We start from the raw sequence: 19,870 nt of genomic DNA on the forward strand, positions 1-19,870 counted from the left end.
GAGCTTCAGTTGAAATAATGCATAATTTAGTGTTTTATTTTTGGGCTACAGCACGCATTAAGGGTGTTATAGAAAACATTTAGCTGTTTTATTTTATGAAAAAGGGGAAAACATATTTTCTCACCATTTTTCAACGGCAAAATATACCATCTTTAAGATTTCCTGGAACTTAAACGGTTCGAAAAGTCAAGACAACCGTCAAAAAGTCAAAAACAAAAGTCGAAAACGTAAAAACCCTTTCGATAGAACACAATGCGGTATTGGCCCATACAGCTGATCACAATATACAAAACCTGGATGGTCCTTTGCTCTTTTTTGACATAATTTTTAATGAACAAGAGGTTTGTCATAAAATTATTTATTTGGATATAATCGGTTGCTTGGAGTTTAGCGAGTTTACCTGAGTCTCGGTCGGCACCAGCGCACGCTATGCTTCTCAGGAAGAGTGTTGAAACGGAACTCAGGACCCGGTCCTGTTCCTGGTCGTCTTTACCGTCATAAAATGCGCATCAGCATCTCCTTCTGTCTCTCTTTCTCTTTACAGAGTTTACTTCCTTCTTGCACATCTTTTTTTGGAAACTTTGTGTAGATATAACCTTTCCATATATTGGCTGCGATTTCACGGTCACTGATCGCAGCATTTATATATTTATTTTTTCCGACTTTTCCGCATCCTTCCAGCGAAAGAAGGTGGAAGAGGCGCAATTTTATGAGCTATTGATCATGCCATAATGGACTTTCGCGATTGTTCAGTAATGGCAATGATTGCGGTTTTATAAGCACCACCATTCAGGTCGCGGTCGTGGCGTGTGTCTGCCCAGGATCACAGATCATCGTCAACGCTATCTTTTGATATATTTTCTATAGGCCATACAAATTGCGATTACAGGGCCTGCAATGTTTTCCTGGAAAACTCCCAGTTTTCCTTTGAAATTCAAGTCACCCCCTAAAGAACTTCTTTCTCATCCTCATCCTCATCACCATCCCCATTCCCAGCCGCATCTCCTTCGGTATTGCGCAATGAGGCACTGAGTTCTTCATGCTCTGACACCATCGCTCTCCATCAAAGCGCTTAACGCTCGCTCCCCGCATGCAAATGAGCCCTTGCGTCTGTCGTGACTCCGGGCGTCGGCGGTGGCGGCGGCCGGGCCAGATTGGGCCGTCTGCTCCAGATGATGTGGGCTGCTATTTGCTGTTTGCTGCCCCTGGTTTTCTGTTCTGTTTGATTAAACGGAAATTAAGTGTGCGTTTCGGTTGCAGCCGCCCCATGCGATTCGCCATGGCTGCCTTTTTATTCCGGCCTGCACATATTTTTTATTTTTCATGTTTCTTGATCTATTTGGCATGTCAAGTTTTTTGAGTAAATTTTTTGTGTTTGTAGCTGATGGAGAGAACCATGGGCCTACATTTTATTTATTAGATTTATTAGATCTACTCAAAGATCAGAAGAATTTGATCATTGATCTTGGCAATACGGCAGAGTTTAAATGCTTCATATTCTGGAAATCGAAATTGAATCAATTCTGGTAGTTTGTTAGGATTAACTTAATCTTAAATTACCATTTAAAATCATATTTAGAGCACGAAATATTCCATATCTATTTATATTTTTTAAATTGTTGACTAAAATAAATCCAATGCTCATTAATAGTTATAGACAAAGCATAAAGGCGATCAGTTGAATAGGAATTTCTATTCGAACTTTTAAAAAATATGAATATGAAAAGTATATGGAAAACACAAACGGATTACGATCGATTTTCTATGACTAGAAAAAATATTACCACAGCTTAAATTATCTTAAGTTAAAATCTTAAGATCTCTGTTAACCTGTTTGTGCACTGCATTTTCTCGAAGCAAATAAAGAAAACGCAGCTCCAAGGCCTTTGATTAATGAAACAATTGAATAATATTATTTAAATTCGCATATATCCGATGCGAAGCGTGGCTAATGGACAAACGCCGCCGCAGATCCAAGACCAGGTCCAACAAACTACATAATCGAAACCCACGAAGATGTGAGAAAAGTGCCACCTACTTTTTGGAGTGCTGTGTGCTGTGTGCTGTGATCTTCGACGGCTAGCTAATGATGTGTATATGGTGTGTGGACGGTGGATCCGTCCACGATCGAAGATGATCCACAACAATCGGCTACAAAGCAGAGCAATTACAAATCAGAGAACGAACTCCCGAAAGCGGACGGACGGGCGCAAGCGAGCCAGCAAGAGTTCGGGACAACAGGTTGCTGGCTGATGGATGGCTGGTGGAAGCCCCTTGACGGCCGACAGGAAAACAAATTAATCTTGTTGACGTCTTGGCTTGATCGCCGCGCCTCATCACTTTCTTCAGAGCCCTGCTGCAGGCCAGACCCAGAGCCAGAGCCCAGCAGTTCAGTGCCTCCAGATGTTTGATCTCGACCTGATGCTGATCTCCTGATCTGCTGTTGGACAACGATGTGTTGCGCCTACCTTTGCGCCTTCTGTTTAATGATCAATTTGTTGGCCTCCGGGTCTCAGATGTGTGCCGACAGCGTTTAGCAGTCGATTGGATTGGATGGCTTTGTTTTTGTTTAGGCCCCAGGCTAATGAGTTTCTTAAAATTGGGTGTATGTGGCAGGGGCTCCCCTTTGGCCCTTTGGCCCTCGGGAATCGGGAATCGGGAAACGGGAATCACCCTTCAAGAGTCAGCGAAAATTTCCGCCAGACAATGCGTCGTCTCAGCCATGACGAATCTGACCAAGACTCTGCGGCGAACCGACCACTGGATTGTGGGCAGAGTTCGAGGAGTTCCTTTCAATCGAAATGCGATGCGTTATACTCGTACGAAATATGCTAATTTGCAGACAATGCCATTTCTCGGGAACGCCAACCCAAGCTCGTGACCCACAAACAACTAATGCCTTCAATTAGCCCGGCTAAACTGTCATGGAGGACTTGAACATGGACCAGGTTCGCTCGGCTGCCACCAAGTGCAAGGGTTAATCGTATTCGCTTTGCTGCTGATCGCCGCCTGCAGATCGGGAAAGACCCTCACTCGCAGAAGCTGGATCGCCCCTGGCCCATCCTATCGATGGGCGTTGGCTGCGTTAAGCCGCAGCATTTTTGTTTTTCTTTTTTTTTTCGATGGGCTGGATGGACTACCTGGGGTGGCGATGCCCCGGTTTAACTCGTCCCCATGGAAAATCGTTTACAAATGTTGATCAATAAAACGTTGGACTGTAATGCGATTATCCGCTATAATCATGCCCAGCTACAGATCAACACTTGAGAACTTTTGCAAAATATTTGAAAAAGTCAACTGGCGATCTTTAGGATCTCCCTCCAGTGGCTCTCCTCTCCGGCACTAAGCTGGTGCGACTTTCCCTCTAATCTCGCACTTTGGTGCTATTTGTTTGCATGCTTTAGCGGGGATTTCGTTTTACAATCGCTCCCTGGAACTATAAGGACACATAAGGATACTCGTAGAATATGTGTGTCTGCAGGGCCTAGGGCAGAGGCATGGGCTGTGACCAGGGGCAGCCTCTCTGCCTACATATCGAGACGCGTATTTACTAAAACTTACTAAGGATTACCCGAAAAGTCAATCGCCGCCTGCCTGGTCTGATCTGGTTGAGCCAACGGAAATATTTGAGGATCAGCAGCCAGCTTGAGGATCAAAGAGGTGGATCAATGTTTAAGTCAAGGTTGGAATAAAAAGATTAGCAGATTCCTTAAGATCATTTATAGAACTGCTGCAGCATTAAACTTGAGGATCGGAAAAAAAGTTTCCATATTTAAGGGATAGCTAAAAGTTTAAGAGGAAAGATAATTGAATAATTACTTTAACTGCTTGGTCAGTCTTATGTAGATTTTGAAACATATTAAAGGTATGTGACGATTATTACATAGAAAATTCATATATAATCTATAGAGAAACATCAACACTCAAACATAATGGAAGATCACGCAGAGAATCTAGCACCTCTTGAAAAACAGATAGACTTGCACAGAAGTTCGGAGCATTATTCGGATCTGTCACAGAGATCACGTATGGGACAAGTTAAAAGGTCTGGCATGTTAAATTAAGTTCCCTAATTTCTACAAATTATGGCTCTAAATAGTTCATTATATAAGCATTCCAGACACCCGTTGAGTGGTCGGTTGGAAAAATCGCCTTCGCCTTCTGTGGTCTGCATGGAAATTCGTTGCACAGCAACAGGCAGGCATGGCAGGGCATCCACGACAGCAAACAAGACCGAGAGAAAAAACAACAAAGCTAGAGACCCCTGATAAAGACATTAGAAGCAGGGGAACGTGGAAACAATCAAGGCCGTTCCAATGTGTGACAACAGAGCACATTACGTTTGCCCAAAGCGAATCGATTGCCAAACAGAAACAGCTACAGAAATCAAGAGGAAAAAGCAAAAACACAAAGTTGGAAAGAACTATGCAAGAATGATGATCAGATGAGATTTTAAGACTTGGGAGATACTTACTAAAAGCTCTCTTAAAGCAAAAATTAAGTTTAGTTCAAGTTGTTTATGATCGATCAAATCATGTGATCATGCGGAGAATCATTGCATTTGAAGGATGTTACATTTGAATGAGGAAAGAATCAAAAGATCTTGTGAGTAATCTACCCATCGAACCCACATATGTATGTTAGAAGGTTTGAAAGTTTGCCAAGAAATGGAATTTGTTATTCCATCTTTTAAGTTATGAGGGCGAAGCTAAACAATTATCAACAGATTGCAGGTGGAAATGTGGAGAGTTGAAAACAAAGAGGGAGGAGTTAAGAGCTCCCCCATTCCCCTGGCTAATAGGATCGTTAGTTTGCACAGATTGATTGATCACACGATCCTTTCAAAGACGATATACCAGGTACGGATATGGGCCTGGACGAAACTTGGCTTTGAGGACTGAGACAACGATCACGAGGATGATTTTCATTCATAGCACCCTAGGTGGCATCATAAAAAGTCTCTTAGCATCTTTATTCATTGCATGGACGTGTTTTCATTTTTCCGCTTGTCGTCCAGTCCGTTCGTGGAAATGCGATTGAAGCTGGCTCGCAGCGTTTATGGCACCGCTGCCTCCTACTGTTTTCTGCATTTTCATACCGCGCTCGCAGCCCTCTCCCTGTTCCACTCGGCCTGTTCCTCTGCTGCAGAGCCGATCCCTATGATGATGCTGGATATTTTGCGCGTTGATAGCGCAAAATTAGCGTTATATGAGTGGCCTTTTCAGTGCTCATTGTTTGGCCAAATCGAGAAATCAACGCCGTATCGGAATCGGAATAGGATTGATCGGCAGTTGCGGCGCCGCGTACCCCAATTCTTCTTCCTGTTTTGGCCAAGATCAGTGGCTCAAGGTCGTCCTGGGTCTCCTGCTAGGCGTAAATGTTTGCACACCCTGCACATCCGTACTCCGTACTGGGTACTCCTCCCGTTGGGTTTGCTTAACCAAAAACCCACCGGGCAGCCGTACCGAGCAGTAGAAACCCAAATCTTTTGTTGATTTGCGGCCTCCGTTGTCCTTGATCCTCGCTCACTGGCTCTCAGGAGGATGCGGGATTCGTCACGTCTCTGTGGGCCAATTTCCTCGCTGGCGTTTCAGCTGGGGCCCGGCCCGGGCCCTGGCCCATCATTAATTCTTCAAACTCTTGGCGCTCCTCCATTGTTCCATGGTTTTTGTGTGTTTCAGTGGTTGCAACAGCCATCGGTTCGCTTTCTTTTCCAGCGGTTTTACTTAACCTTTTCGAGGGGTCTCTGTTGCGTGAAATTTCATAATTAATCAAACCCACACGAAGCCCAAAGACTGGCCACCAGAAGCAGCTTGAATCAGCCGTCAGCTTGGGCCCACTGGTGCATAATAGTACGGAGAGAAAAGCGTGACAAGGATATGGTTAGGATACGACTAGGGTAAGGCATATGCATGGGAACAGTTTTCGCTTCAAAGAAGAACCTGTCTAGATCATCACTTTGAGTTCGATTCCTTTTCGAATATGAACTGAAAGCTAATTGATTGACTTTATATTTCTAGTAACCGTTTTAGTGTTCGTACTGTTGAATAATTCCATGATTTTTCGAATCAAATCTAAGCTCAATCTTTTACAAATAGATTGTCCATTTCTTCATTCTTATATTTTCTTATGGAATATCTCGACTTTAAGCTATAAGGATTATTGCATGATCAAAACCCACTCTATAAACTTTCGGAATCCTTCATATCCTAACAAAAAAAACCGGACTAAAAAGATCAACACAGCAATATATCCATGCTAAGAATATCCACGTCGTCATTTAAATATTCTAATGGAAGTACTATCTCGTCTCACCTTTCATCTATGTATCCATTGCTTCCCCCTAGAATGTCTCTGCAATAGCATTCTAAAAGCATTTCGTTCCTTCGTATCCGAAAAGAAGCTTCCTTGAGTAGTTCGATCCAAGTCCGATGGGTCTTTGTTCGGTTCCGGAAGCCGTGGCCAACTGTCGGACAGGTAGAGGCCTGGAAGCATATAAATTGAGGGCGCTAATGAGGTATCAATAAAGGATATATTACGCTTGTAAACTGTTTAATGCATACTCGATTGCATTATGCGTTCCATTGAATATCTAATTTGATTTCCAGGGGTAAAAGTGGGACCCGGAACCCCTCTTCATGAAAAACTATGCCCAGGACTGGTGCCATGACCAACAGAAGACCAGGCTGGAATATGACAATATGGTACACCCCCCCAATTTCTGCTGCTCATTCCCGTCTTTACAATTGCTTTTGCTGAGACGCCCCCAAAGAGCGGGATGGCGTGCTGGCTGGTCTGAGATCTAAGCACGAGTGCGAGGGAGAAGCCAGGGCTGAGCGAGCGGCGATTGGTCCGCGTATTGCTTTACCTGCCAGATGGCTGACATCTTGGCTGCCGCTGTCGTCGTCGCCGTCGCCGTCGCCTTCTTCACAGAAAGGCAACGATCTTGGCCGCCGTTCGTCTGGTGAAGTCAGTTAGGCCCAGACTGCGCAACGAGTCAGACCACATCTCGTCTTCGTCTTGCGTTTCGTTTCGCCTCCGTTGCCGTTGCCTCCGTCACCAGCCAGTGTCGTGGCTATGCTTATCGAAATAGTGAAACAAATCGCCAATTATAATTTTGCTACACTCACTTAATGCTCTGATCGATTGTCAAGTGTCGAAAATCGAAAGAAAGTGCGATAACAATCGGAACAGAGCACGCCGGTTAGTTCCGGGAAAATATTTTGTGGTCTTGCCACTGGGAGCCACTGAAACTATGACTGTAACCGCCTTTGCCGCCGCAATGCACAGACCCTTCTTCAATGGATATTCCACTATGCAAGGTAAGTGTCTTGGATCATCCGAAAGGCATCTTGGGGGATTGAGAGACCGAACAGTCCATTAAAGCTTTGGGATGTCCAGTCCTTCTCTTCTCCGAAGATTGAGAGATGAAACAGGCGTTCAACAGTCCCTCGGTATTGAGGGGTCGAGCTCGGACTTTCCTTCAACGGTTCGAAAATTGAGCGATCAACAGATCGTACAGTCCATCTTCTCTCCAAGGACTCACTAATGGCCATTAGTTGCTCTCGGCGGGAGAGTCGCGCGTCGTTGAGACGGAATGACCTTCGCTCCGACTGCCGAATGCCGACTGTCTCTTCCCCTTCCCTGGAAGTCAATTGTGCGAGAGGTGTCGTAAATCAAGTGGCTACGGTCGTGACACGCGCAGCCTCCTACCTGGCAAATTGGAAACTATCTTTGAAAAATTGTCTAACTTTCCCTCCCGTCTCTCCCTTTGCAGACATGAACAGCGGCCAAGGACGAGTCAATCAATTGGGCGGAGTATTCATAAACGGACGTCCACTGCCAAATAATATACGTCTAAAGATCGTCGAGATGGCCGCCGATGGCATCCGTCCATGCGTGATCTCACGCCAGTTGCGCGTCTCCCATGGATGCGTGTCCAAGATTCTGAACCGCTACCAGGAGACCGGCTCGATACGCCCGGGAGTGATTGGGGGATCCAAGCCGAGGATCGCCACGCCCGAGATCGAGAACCGCATCGAGGACTACAAGCGCACCAACCCGGGCATGTTCTCCTGGGAGATACGCGAGAAGCTCATTCGCGAGGGCATCTGTGACCGCAGCACGGCCCCATCCGTGTCCGCCATATCGCGCCTGGTGCGCGGCCGCGATGCCCCACTGGACAGCGAGCTGTCGCCCTCGTCCTCCTCCGCCGGCCACCACAAGGCCCCGTCCAGCTCCTGCGGCTCCGACCTCTCGTCGGGCCACCACAACAACAACAACAGCAACAACAACAAGCCCTCCGACGACGACCTCTCCGACTGCGAGAGCGAGCCCGGGATCGCCCTCAAGCGCAAGCAGCGTCGCTGCCGCACCACCTTCTCCGCCGCCCAGCTGGACGAGCTTGAGCGCGCCTTTGAGCGCACCCAGTACCCGGACATCTATACCCGCGAAGAGCTCGCACAGCGCACCAATCTGACCGAGGCCCGCATCCAGGTGTGGTTCAGCAATCGCCGGGCACGCCTCCGCAAGCAGCACAACTCCGTCTCGAGCGGCCCCGGATCCGGAGTAGGTTCCTCTATGCCGTCCGTCTCCATACCCTCCAGCGTGCCCAGCATGGCGCCCCTGGCAATGATGCCTAGCATGGAAGCGGCAGCCGTATACCAGCAACAGTACGACTTCTACAGCACCGCAGCCCCAACGGCCACGGCGGTGGGGAGCAACCTCTCGCCCGGCTCCAGCCTGACCCTATCCTCCCTGAACTCGGCCACAACACCACCGCATCACCACCAGTTCTACAATCCGAGTGCCGTCAGCACGGCCAGCTACATCATGCCATCGAGCGCCAACTCTGGTTCCGTTCCCGGTTCCGGTTCAGGCTCCGGCAATATCATCGTCTCTGGAGTCACTCCCAGCTATGAGACACAACTGGGCTTGGGAGTGGGCATTGGAGTGGGTTCCTCCGTCTACAGCACTGAATCTGAGCCGCATCAGACAATGCCACGTAACGAGAGTCCCAACGAGTCCGTCTCCTCCGGTTTTGGTCAGCTGCCGCCAACACCCAACAGCCTCTCTGCGGTTGTGGGTGGAGCCGGTCCCACCGGCGAGTCCTCGCAGTCGTTGATCAATGCCAGCGGTGGCAGTGAGGAACTGTCGGCCGCACTGAAAGTGGAGGCCGCTGATCTGGTAGCCGCCGCCGCAGCTGCTGGACAGCCTCAGCTCTACAGCAGCTGGAGCTCGATGCAGAGCCTGCGCCCGAACGCCCCGCTCTCCCCGGAAGACTCTTTGAATTCGACCAGCTCCACCAGCCAGGCCCTGGAGATGTCGGCAGCCGCCCATCAAATGTTCCATCCGTATCAGCACACGCCGCAATATGCCCCATATCCCACGGCCACGGGGCATTCGCATTCCCATTCGCATCATGCTCACGGCCATCCCCATCCGCACGGATCGCATCATGGGCACGCTCCACATCCGCATCCGCATGCGCACCATCCACAGTATGCCGGAGCGGGACATCCTCACTATCCGCCCACCTCTTCGACTCATTTCATGCCGCAGAACTTCAATGCCGCCGCCTTCGCATCGCCCTCGAAGGTCAACTACGCGACGATGCCTCCGCAGCCGTTCTATCACCACTCCTGGTATTAGAAGTGGAGCTGGGGATTGCAGGAGGATAGGATCGGGAGCAGGTGTCACCTGATCCGTGATTGATGTCGCCAAAGATGTACATACATACACAGGGAAGAAGATGTGGGGAGGGGGAAGTAGAGACATTTTCCATATGGAAAACATCTTCAGGACTTCCCCGAGTAGCACCAATTTTCTATAGCCAAGTCTAGATCATAGTCCATCCTATAATAAGTATACGTATAAGTACTATATATGTCCATCCTAAGATCTCTATGATAAGTAGCAAGTGCCTTGAAAATAAATACTTATTCTAATTTATCTAAAAATAATAGCAGTCCTTCCTTACACTCGAAATCCCTTAGTGTTCCATTCAGCAGCCTTGACACGCTTCTGTTCACAGCAGGAAATCGGAAATGGAAATCCTGCCGGCCCATTGCTGTGGCACATTAGAGCCTTTAAGTAGCTGCACATTCCCCGGACCTGGCTGGAGATTTCAACAAACTCTACGGGGAGCAGGGACATCATTGCAGAGAACTCTCGGAACTCCTATTTCGGATGTCAAGCTGTGCCAATGCCAAATGTTTTTCCGAAAAAAAAACAAGACATCCAAAAGTGGAATCGGGAAAATTGCAGTGTTCCCTGAGTTTTCACCGCTTATCAGAATTGAGGCAAACTCCAACCAAGGTGTTAATTGCCCTTCCGATTCCTCCGAATTGAATCCCTCGTAATTGCCCTATTTCAGACTTACCTCAAATTCACACCTCATCCAAGAACTCGAACACTGGCCATCCTACGTGTCTGGGTGATGGCAATTAATGAAGTCATTACCCCAAAAACGATCCCAAACTATTCCAAATGATCCTTGAACGATACAATCCGAAGCAGCTCAGACAGTCTTAGGTCGTGGCTCTATTATTTTAATCCAGAAAAATCGGATAATCGTTGTTTGTTTACCCCTAACCCAACCAGCCAGCAAAACAAATATTGACTTTGCAATCGACTTAGGTCCTACTATACCTAGGGGGTTTTCCAGGTAAACAAAGAGCCAAGGCAGTGCGAAAGATTAGCAGAGAAAATTGCACAAAATCCATTGAGATCCATTTGATTTATATCAGGGATCTTGGTGTGTCTAGGCTAAATATTTCCTCATTTAGATAAAATCTTGAATCTTGAATGTTGGGCTCAAACATTCATACATTGGGATTGTTTACATTCAAGGGAAGAATAAGTTTGATAATCGGTAAAAACCAAAGTGACGAGCGAAAAGATCAGCCAAAATTCAGATGTTTATAGAGACAGCGAGAAAAGATAATACTGATTCCGAACAGGAATCTACATATACTCGTAGTACAATATGGTCCTTTATGTATTATAAATATTCCTTTTCATCTATAAGAATAACATATACCTATTTACTCTCCCGATAGCAGGTATAATCATAATGATATTTAACGTAAAGCGGACAAATATTTTGGTGGTGCTGGAAGTGGACTCTCATGCAAATTCATATTTTGCATATTTCTTTCTCTCCTTAATGTGTAATTTGTGTTACATATATATATGCGTAAGCATACGCTTTGATGACGCTAGCATAGATCAGTGTTCCGCAAACTTTTCGTGTTCAAGGTATACACATATCAAATCAATAAATCTTAGAGGTGCACCAAAGTACAAGAAGCAATGTCCACACCATGTAGGAAAAAACCAGTTCATTTTTTCTGCTAATAGCTCCTAGTATGACACTATCAAAGCCTACAATTCTCTTTTCCTAAATTCTAAATTTCCTAATTTCCAAATATTGGGTTCCTGCCTTGCATTTTTCGGTTGAATATCTCCACCATATATGCAATTTTTTTGCTATCTCATTTTTCAGCTGGTAAATCCGAGATACCAATACATTTGTGTCTTCTTTGCTTAAGTTTCTAAATATCTGAAAACAGGATTTGAAATCATTATTCTATTTGGAGTTTCTCTTCTCAGTGTGGGAATCTTCTGCGCCTTGAATGCCCCATTTCCTAGCCATCTTCTAATGCCAATTTAATAGCACCCCGCACCATATTTTCAGGTTAATAAACCAATTACGTTTTTAATTCGCTACCTACTGAGCGGGACGACTCAGGGAAAACTCGATGCCATGAGAGAGCTACTGTAGAAAGCCTCGATTGAGAATGGATTAAATCTAAAATATAACGCATTAATTTTCGGTAGCGATACAAAATTACTAAGCAAAGTGTCTGCAAAAGAAAAGCTCCGATGGTAACCTCTCTCTGGGGCTTCTCTGGGTAGAAAATGGAAGTCGTGGAGCTCCACTCTCAACTCTGTGCTGTCCAGAGATCAGGGACAGAGCAGGCTGTGGCTGTGGCTATGGCTGTGGCCTCGCTCTCGCTCCCTCGCTGCGACTACTGCCTTCTCCGGGTGATTAATGAGCCGACAATGTGTTGAACATCAAAGGCAGGGAAAACAGTAATTTACAACGAATCTCAAGATGAAATTTAATTTAATATTTTTATTAATTGTTGCTGGACTGGACGTCGGATCGGTTCAGATCGGATCTATCTACCTGCGCTGCCACATGATGGACCAATAAAATTCCTGGCCAGAGATCGTCAGGCGGTGCCTGGGACATAAGCAGCGCAAAACCTCAAAATATTTACTCGACAGCAAGGTGGACTAACCCCGAGATGGATTTGCGAATCAAAAATTCCAATTCCAGGAGGGCAGCGAGGTCCTAAGGTTGCGAAAGGATTTGTAGCGCTCTCTCTCTCTGCTGCTTTCTAAGGGATTAGGATATTTCGGAAATAATCCTTTGCTGCCAGGAAGAATGCAGTAAACGGCGCACAGCCCTTAAACCATAACCCTCTGGACCTCTGGGCCTCTGGACCAGGTCAACTCGTTTCTGGCACTTTTACGATCGACATCATAAACTTTTATTTGCTGTCATTCTTCGTCCTCGCGCGCAGCACTCAGCCGGGACACAAACCCCTTTCCCAGTCCCAGTCGGTCGTCCTGGCAAGAGTTAAGCCAAGAAAGGCTTAGCTTTCAGTCAGCCAGGCGGAGTCAAAGTCAGGTAGGATTTGAGGATCGATAGAGGGTTAGGTAGTTCTCAAACTGCAGCGATAATCCTTGCTAATGAGGTGTTCTGTCCGAAGAGAGAGATCTCGCTCGAAAGAAGAGATTGTGCGAAGTCTGTAAGTCAAGGATAATAGGGAATAAGGAGGATTAGAGGAAGCAAAATGAGATCCGATCCCATCCCATCCCAGCCAAATGAATGAAGTTGATGGAACCATCACCATCTCTATCCGACTACGATCCGACTAGATCTAGATGTAGTATACTCATTTATGCGACAGACACCCCACGACACATCCAAACAGTTGCCATCCTGTGTATTGGCAAACATTTCGGTTTGGTCTGTCGGTCCAACTACTCGTACTGTGATCCCTCTCTCTTCTCCCCGATCTGCCGTTGTGCTGTGTCCTCGTCCAAGTCAGTGGGACAGCTCGGGACAGCCGTGTCCTGGCCGTAGAACGCATGCTGTTAGCGCACAAATTGATTTGTCAAATTGAGGCGCACAAGGACATTGCCATCATTAACGATGATTGCCCGTACCGGGCCGAAGGCCGTTGCGCAGTCGGTGCCAACGACTCGGACACGGACACAGACACGGACTCTGACATGGTCCTTCTCTGAGATCTGGGTATTGTCAACACTTTGTTTACCACCAACTGTTTCTGTTTCTGTTTCGCGACGATGTCTCTCTTTCTCCATCTTCTGTCTATGAGTGTTCTGTATATCCATCTCTGTTTCTTTTGGATAGTTGGAGTTTTATTAATAAACACCTTGCTGTTGTGAGAGTGGAAAAGATATATGTATAGTTTGCTCTCTCTGTATGATCTTCTCAAAATAGTCGTAATCGATTTGGAATGCTTGGCGGGACTTTAGTTTCTGCTGCTTCTCTTGCTGCTCCTTTTATGGCCAATGGCCAATGGACTATGGCTGATGTTAGCAACTTGTCAGCTTCCTTTTGGCATCTTGGCCCAGCAAGTGTCCTCTGTCTGCCATCCACCGCACTCCGGACTCCGGGGTGCCAAAAACTTCAGTTGGCCGGAACCGATATGCAACTTTCCGCCAATTAACTGAAGCTGCAAGTCGAATATGCTGGCTAATGAAACTTGTATTGCGATATGGGCCACACAAAAAGATAACAAAGAAGTTATTGAAAACGAATTATTTAGTTAGATTTACATTTAGATTGATTCAGATAGAAAAAGTGTTTTTTCTACATAGTAATTAGTAAAAAAAAAAGTATGCAATAAACATGACTCTCTGAGAAACTTCAAGAAAGAATGACCTTCATTGTGAGATTGAAAAGTATAGAGTTAAGACGATATCATGACATATCTTTGAATTCTTAGGGGGTAGCATGTGAAGTAGTCATTCCAATATATATTTTCTGAAATATGAACCTTTTCTTTATTCCATCAAGACATTTTGTAACTCTCTAAAGTGTTTATTAATCATACAGTAAAGTGTCTTTCTGTTGCTGTGGCTGCTGTTTGTCCAGGCGGATGAATCCCTGAACTATTAAATCTGTTCTGTATGTTTATAAGAGAACAAGTTACTGAAATACATATCAGTTTACTTATCTCTATTCCCCGCAATCTACAGCAGATACTACCACGTGGAAATCCCTTGTTGCAGCAAACAGGTGCCGTCCTTCACTTTTGTTTTACTCCCTCCCCTTGCTATACCGCAACATACATACAGCAAAGCAATTCCTCAATCCCCTGAGCCCAACTCAAAGCCATCTAATTCAACATTTGGCCAAAATGGTAATGTGCTCGCTCGCCTCCATGCCGACATTATAATTAATGACAAGCACAGGTCGGGCCGCACAGACCAGACCAGAAGGGGCAATCAATGTGAAAACACAATGGAGAGCAATATTATACACAAAGTTCGTAGTTCGATTTTCGATAAAAGAAAAGCGTTTGGGTTCTTATCGTCCAATTTTGAGGGGAACTTGCATATTAATGGTTCGTTATGGTGACCTGCTGCCTCAGTGGCAGTCACACTGGGCAGAGGGCTGGATGGGGTCTCATTCTGGACATGTGTGCTGCAACTTCAGCTTCAGTGGCAGCTCCTTTGGGCTCGGTTGTGGTACGGTTTTGGGTGCTTTGTTTTCTGCCGCTCTGCCTCTGCCTCTGACGCCTGGCGTGACGGTTTTAATTTTATTTTATTATTATGTATATTGTGGCGCACGGGGCTTGCATCCACGCCCCCTCGTCTCCCCACCGTCATACTTTCAGACAGTAGTTGTAGTTTTATCATGAACTTGTTGTTTTTTATGGTCAAACGTCGGGGCCTCTTGCAATTAGTTGTAGAACTACGCGGCAGAGAAATCCAGCGGCCATACCGGGGAGTAACGAACGACATTGCCCGACTTTTTGCAGGCGCGAAGCTAATGAAGCACCCCCCTACCTCCTCAGAGCACCATACACTCCATCAACGCTTCACGGACGCGTGCATATTCCATTGAAAAAAGGAGTCAAAGTTTTGCTTTTTTTCTCTCTCATTTCTGCTTCACTTTATCTGCAGTGGATTGGCCCCAGCAATTTACGTAGTTTGCATTTTGTTGCCTTCTTGGTAGTGCTTTTTCCTTCATTTTGGAGTTATTGTAAGGCTCTCCACAATGTGGCTAAAGTTTGTGTGTTTGTGGCAGGCACTAATTTTGCATGCGGAAATTGAAGTTTGACATGTGCTCTCGAAGGGTTCGACGTGGTCCGTCCTCCACAGACTATAATTATCCTTAAGCTTGAATTAATGTACAAAGCGTTTTCTATAACATTTTCATGTCATCCTTCCTTCATGATCAAAATTTATACTTATAAAAATGAGTAACTATTTCACTGCATACTTTTTATATACACCTGTACCTCTCAGGATCCGTACAACGATAATGATATGATCCATATTAAATCTCTATAAATTCCTACTTATCCTTAAGTCTTTAATCTTAAGTCTTAATCCTTGATCTTTAAAATCTATATATGTAGCTCCAAAAATCTGTTCTAATTTCTAGACAAAATATGAATGATTTCTTGAAAAATTAAAACCCATAAACCCATTTTTTATAATAAATAAATAAATGTAAAGAAATCAAGAACCCATGTAAAGCTCTAGAAATATATTGCATAACCTCTAATGCTCTCACGAGTATTTATGCTCTCTTATATTGAGCGTGAGATTGAGCTCAGGATCTCATTGGATCCCCTTTGTACATAATTTCAAATATCGATAATTATTATAATTAATTATTTTTTTTTGTTAAAAATTATAACTGAAACCATTTAAGCTCTTTAAGAAGAAAATTACTGGACCCTTAACAAAGTAATCTTTAAAAATATATCTTATCTTTATCTGATGATTGATTCGCTCAGAAGACTGCCGAACGACAGCGCCGCAGACCCATCTTATGCTCCTTCTCGCCTCTGTCCACGCCGTAGCCCTGCCAGATGGTGTCCGGGGGTTTGCTCCAGCGCACAAAGTACGTCTTATGAACGGCGGCCAGCGGGGGCTTGGACTTGGGTCTGGAGTGGAGCCGTCGCCGGAAGGGCCACAGAAACCAATGGATTGGAGCGCGGCTAAGAAGAGGCGTCTCGACGACTGGGGCTGATGCTGCTGGATGAATCGCTTCCAGCTGCAGAAGAGCAGGGATTGGAGGAGGCTGCGGATGCGGCTGCAGATGTGGCTGCTCTACTATCACAGATTCAGGAGGAGCACGAACAAAACTCTTACGTGGAAATGTTATTTTAGTGATGGATTCGAAGGTCTCAATATCGTCTAGGCCGTTCCTGCTGGCCTCACTTGGGATGGTTGTTATGGTCGTGGTGGAATCAAAAACTTCAACTTCATCCATGTCCCTGCTGGCCCAGGGCTTCAGGCAGCTCCTCTGAGGACGCTTCTCCTCCATCTCCTCCAGAATGGGCGAGACGCGACTGCTACGACTGCATTTGAAGCAACGCGGCAGCTTCGATTTCGTCTGGGGAGGCGATTGTGTTGTTGGTGCCTTTACTGCTGGGCTGTTGGGCTGCTGGAACTGGGGCATCTTCACCAGTATGAAGTGATCGTTGAGCAGGCAGACATCCGAAACTTTGTCATACTTTGGCTCCTCTCCGAAGAAGGAGTCCAGATCGATGTTCTGCTGATAAATGCGGTAATCCTCTCCGAACCGAACTTGACTCCGCTGCATGGCCATCAAGCCGGGTGTCGCCTTCAGAGGGATGAAGGCTTGACGCTGGCATAGTTCCTGGGGCGGGAACTGGTCAAAGGCTGCACGGACAAGGGACGTCCTTCGGTGCTGGCTCATCTGGTTCAGCTGCCTGGAGATGATCCTAGCAATGAAGGACAGGATGCGCTGGCATGTCTGGTTAGACGGTGACAGGAGCATGCTGAGAAGCGTGCCTGTCAAGGTGATTTGTTGGAGTAGTTATGTGATCAGATATAGTACGAGTTTGTAAATTTATTTGAACTTAAAAGAAAAGTCAACTGAATATACATTTAAGTGAGGCCAAAACTGTTGCATACTGTAAGGCAAACGAGAAATGTCTAGGAATTCAATTTTTCTCTTCGAATTTTTCTGGCAAGTGTCGGGGGCATTTTTCATGTCAGTCTTGGCTCTGGGCCATTATCCTTCGCCTGACTTTTGACACTGCACTTGGCACAGCACAGGACATGCCAGACAAGCGCCCCAAAGTCCTTCGCCCTGGTTGGCTTCGCTGCTGTTTGGATCCAATTCCAATGCCAACCGTATTTTATGCCCCACGAAAACAAAAGTTATATTTATTATTTTGACAGGTAAACAAATCACGAGCTCACACACACACACACCCAAACATATAGAGGCACAGACACTAACACAGACAGGAAGTATAAAAAAACAATATGCAGGTCCTTGCCTTGTTGCCTATCTCCTTAGACACTCACATATTTTGGCTTTCCTTTTTCCCGTTCCCCTTCATCGGGTATCCCCGTTCCACTGACTACCGCATGTTTTTTCCTGACGTTGTTTGCCGCCTGGCTTTCCAACGACAACTGAAGCCGCCTTTCGGGCTGCCACATTGCATTGCCGCCACATGCGTGGACAATGAAAATACCCTAGCCCCTGGGGAAGCCCCAACTAATTTATCAGGACGTATGCGTAACTGTTTGAATGGCGTATTAGCTCAAAGTTCACAGATAACTTTGACTTGAAATAAAGATTCATTTTTTTTAAGAGAGTAACATATCTCATATTTATCAGGGTATTGTGATTATGATTATGATCTTATCATCGTTTGAATATGAACACAATGGGTTTTTATTCTACGATTTTTCTAAGATACCATACGATCAAACAGAATCTATCATCAGAAAAACCATCATTGGGATGGAATGACAGAAAAAGGTGTTGTAGATTCCGAAAAAGTCCACTGATCTTTCAGCTCATTTCGAATCTAAGCTTAAATATATAAATATCGCAGATCCTATTAGTGATCAATTAACTTATAATTATGTATCTCTGTACAAGAAAGGGTATTCCATCTGCGGCGTTTTCATCTGATTCTGTATTGCATGTTAATGGCAGGACGAGTAGTCGGATTGATAGTTGACAATTAGCAGAACATACCAAGTGTAATGTTTTTATAAATATTCAAATTAAAGATGAGGTAAGCTAATGGAACATCTACTAGTATATGCATTGCAGTGTATATATGTATATATATGTATGTACATATTCAGTGATGTACGTCGAGTACTACATGCATTAATATGAGGGCAATATCTCAATGTCAAGGTTGGCTAAATCGGTTGAAACTTCTTAATTGGTTTTTGACCGTCAACGGAAATATATTTAGGCACATAAATATTGAAGTAAGCATTATTGTTCCAAGCTTTGACAGTACAGAACCTCCTTAATAAACTCAGAAATAGAAACATAAAAATTGTATGCATTGCACATTAGTAACCCGTTTCAGAAATCAGATCAAATCAGATCTGATACGAATGAATGTACTCCGAGTCCCCTGCCTTAGCTTTACCTGCTGTTATTCCCCCCCTCCGTCACCCTGTGACTGACATGTCATATTGATTGCTAATGCACGCCATATCGATAAGGAGAAAATACTTGTACTAGAAGACTGGCATGGGCATGGGGGGAGCGGGAGGGTGCCATAAAGCCCGAACATTAAGCAACAAGCTAGACCCCAGACCACAGACCACAAACACGGCCATTAACCAAAGGGAATGCGATGGTTTTTGGGAAGAAGGGAGGACATAATAACCAGAAACTTTGTTTATTTGGATTTGTGTGGAAGTCGATGATTATTTTAATGGCACTCAGGGAACTCAAATTTCGAAATTTGATTAGGGTTGGGTGCTATATGCTTTATGCTCTACAGACCTTTAAATGCGATGACATTTGATGAACAGTCCGGAAAGTGTAAGTACAGTGGTATTTCTCTAGGAGGGAGGGCTCTAGCATAATTAAGGTGTCCTCCTATGAGATTGGATCGACAAGGAACAACTATTTTTAAGCAACTGGGAGCAAGAAAATGTAGGGCCCCTGTCCACTAAGACAGCTTTTTACTGTGCTATGTACTACATGTGCTGCTATGTACTTACTTACTGTCCCGACACCAAATTGACACCAATTAGGTGAACGGGTCGTCGATTGCACAGAATTGAACGGAAAATGCGGGCAACCCTTCAATGACCTTCCCCACAGCAACGAGGGTTATCTACAGACAACATCAGAAGATAAATCAAAATGTATGCAGCATCTGGAGCCGAAGCTTATGATGCCCTTGCACACTGATCGTTCCAATGGAAGCTAGCGATTTTGATAGCAGAAAGCAACAGCAATATCATCTTGCCAATATGTGACGTTTCGGTCGATGGTAATATGCAAATTTTTTGCACAAAGAATTGTTTATCAATCGTTCCTATCGCCGCTCCTAGCTATCCGATTGTGGAGGATATGTATGTGCAACGTATAGGAAAAAATGAACGAACAGTCAGTCTGTCGGATGTACTGACATGGTTACTCATATATTGTTTCTGATGTCGATGCTTATTATCATGAAAATAGAAGCGGAAACATTTTCTGCTGTGCAGTGAAAAATATATTATGCCCTCTTCAAGGGTATGCAAAAACACCAAAATAATTAAAGCATAGTAAAGTAATGCAGATCAAAGT

General features: G+C 45.1%; 3 protein-coding genes across 8 annotated transcripts; 1 reads left to right on the forward strand and 2 right to left on the reverse strand.

Moving 5' to 3' along the window:
* Positions 1–1,335: 1,335 nt before the first annotated feature.
* LOC113565807 lies at positions 1,336–6,945 on the reverse strand. 5 transcript variants are annotated; one of them, XR_003408804.1, is made up of 3 exons: positions 6,564–6,838; positions 6,316–6,485; positions 1,336–1,499 (listed from the first exon to the last, which is right to left on the reverse strand). XR_003408804.1 is itself a non-coding variant. In XM_026988988.1 (3 exons), the coding sequence occupies exons 1-3, from the start codon at positions 6,884–6,886 to the stop codon at positions 1,493–1,495; spliced, it is 195 nt and encodes a 64-aa protein (XP_026844789.1). In that variant the 5' UTR covers positions 6,887–6,945; the 3' UTR covers positions 1,336–1,492. The 5 variants fall into 5 exon arrangements, 4 of the variants coding, with proteins under 4 accessions (XP_026844789.1, XP_026844787.1, XP_026844786.1 ...); XM_026988988.1 differs by lacking the exon at positions 6,564–6,838 and adding an exon at positions 6,869–6,945; XM_026988986.1 differs by lacking the exon at positions 6,564–6,838 and adding an exon at positions 6,869–6,945 and having other exon boundaries at positions 1,478–1,523.
* Positions 6,946–7,021: 76 nt separating this feature from the next.
* Positions 7,022–9,921, forward strand: LOC6595407 (segmentation protein paired). Its single transcript, XM_026988984.1, has 2 exons — positions 7,022–7,322; positions 7,778–9,921. Exons 1-2 carry the CDS (start codon positions 7,256–7,258, stop codon positions 9,649–9,651), a joined length of 1,941 nt encoding a protein of 646 aa, XP_026844785.1. The 5' UTR covers positions 7,022–7,255; the 3' UTR covers positions 9,652–9,921.
* Positions 9,922–15,992: 6,071 nt separating this feature from the next.
* LOC6595406 lies at positions 15,993–17,117 on the reverse strand. Of its 2 annotated transcripts, none has more exons than XM_026988810.1 (2): positions 16,496–17,117; positions 15,993–16,426 (listed from the first exon to the last, which is right to left on the reverse strand). In XM_026988810.1, exons 1-2 carry the CDS (start codon positions 17,081–17,083, stop codon positions 16,070–16,072), a joined length of 945 nt encoding a protein of 314 aa, XP_026844611.1. In that variant the 5' UTR covers positions 17,084–17,117; the 3' UTR covers positions 15,993–16,069. The 2 variants fall into 2 exon arrangements, with proteins under 2 accessions (XP_026844611.1, XP_026844610.1); XM_026988809.1 differs by having other exon boundaries at positions 16,219–16,372; positions 16,432–17,117.
* Between the last annotated feature and the right edge of the window lie 2,753 nt (positions 17,118–19,870).

Source organism: Drosophila persimilis, unplaced genomic scaffold, assembly GCF_003286085.1.
Source record: "Drosophila persimilis strain 14011-0111.01,24,50 unplaced genomic scaffold, DperRS2 tig00000191-arrow-pilon, whole genome shotgun sequence".
NCBI classification, from domain to species: Eukaryota; Metazoa; Arthropoda; class Insecta; order Diptera; family Drosophilidae; genus Drosophila; species Drosophila persimilis.

Coding starts and splice junctions, on each gene's coding strand:
- LOC113565807 (XM_026988985.1), bottom strand. Junction 5,747..6,315: donor AATGGATACATAGATGAAAG/GTGAGACGAGAT, acceptor TTCACGCAACAG/AGACCCCTCGAAAAGGTTAA.
- LOC6595407 (XM_026988984.1), top strand. CDS start 7,256: ATGACTGTAACCGCCTTTGCCGCCGCAATGCACAGACCCTTCTTCAAT. Junction 7,323..7,777: donor TGGATATTCCACTATGCAAG/GTAAGTGTCTTG, acceptor CTCCCTTTGCAG/ACATGAACAGCGGCCAAGGA.
- LOC6595406 (XM_026988810.1), bottom strand. CDS start 17,083: ATGCTCCTGTCACCGTCTAACCAGACATGCCAGCGCATCCTGTCCTTC. Junction 16,427..16,495: donor TAACAACCATCCCAAGTGAG/GCCAGCAGGAAC, acceptor TTTCCACGTAAG/AGTTTTGTTCGTGCTCCTCC.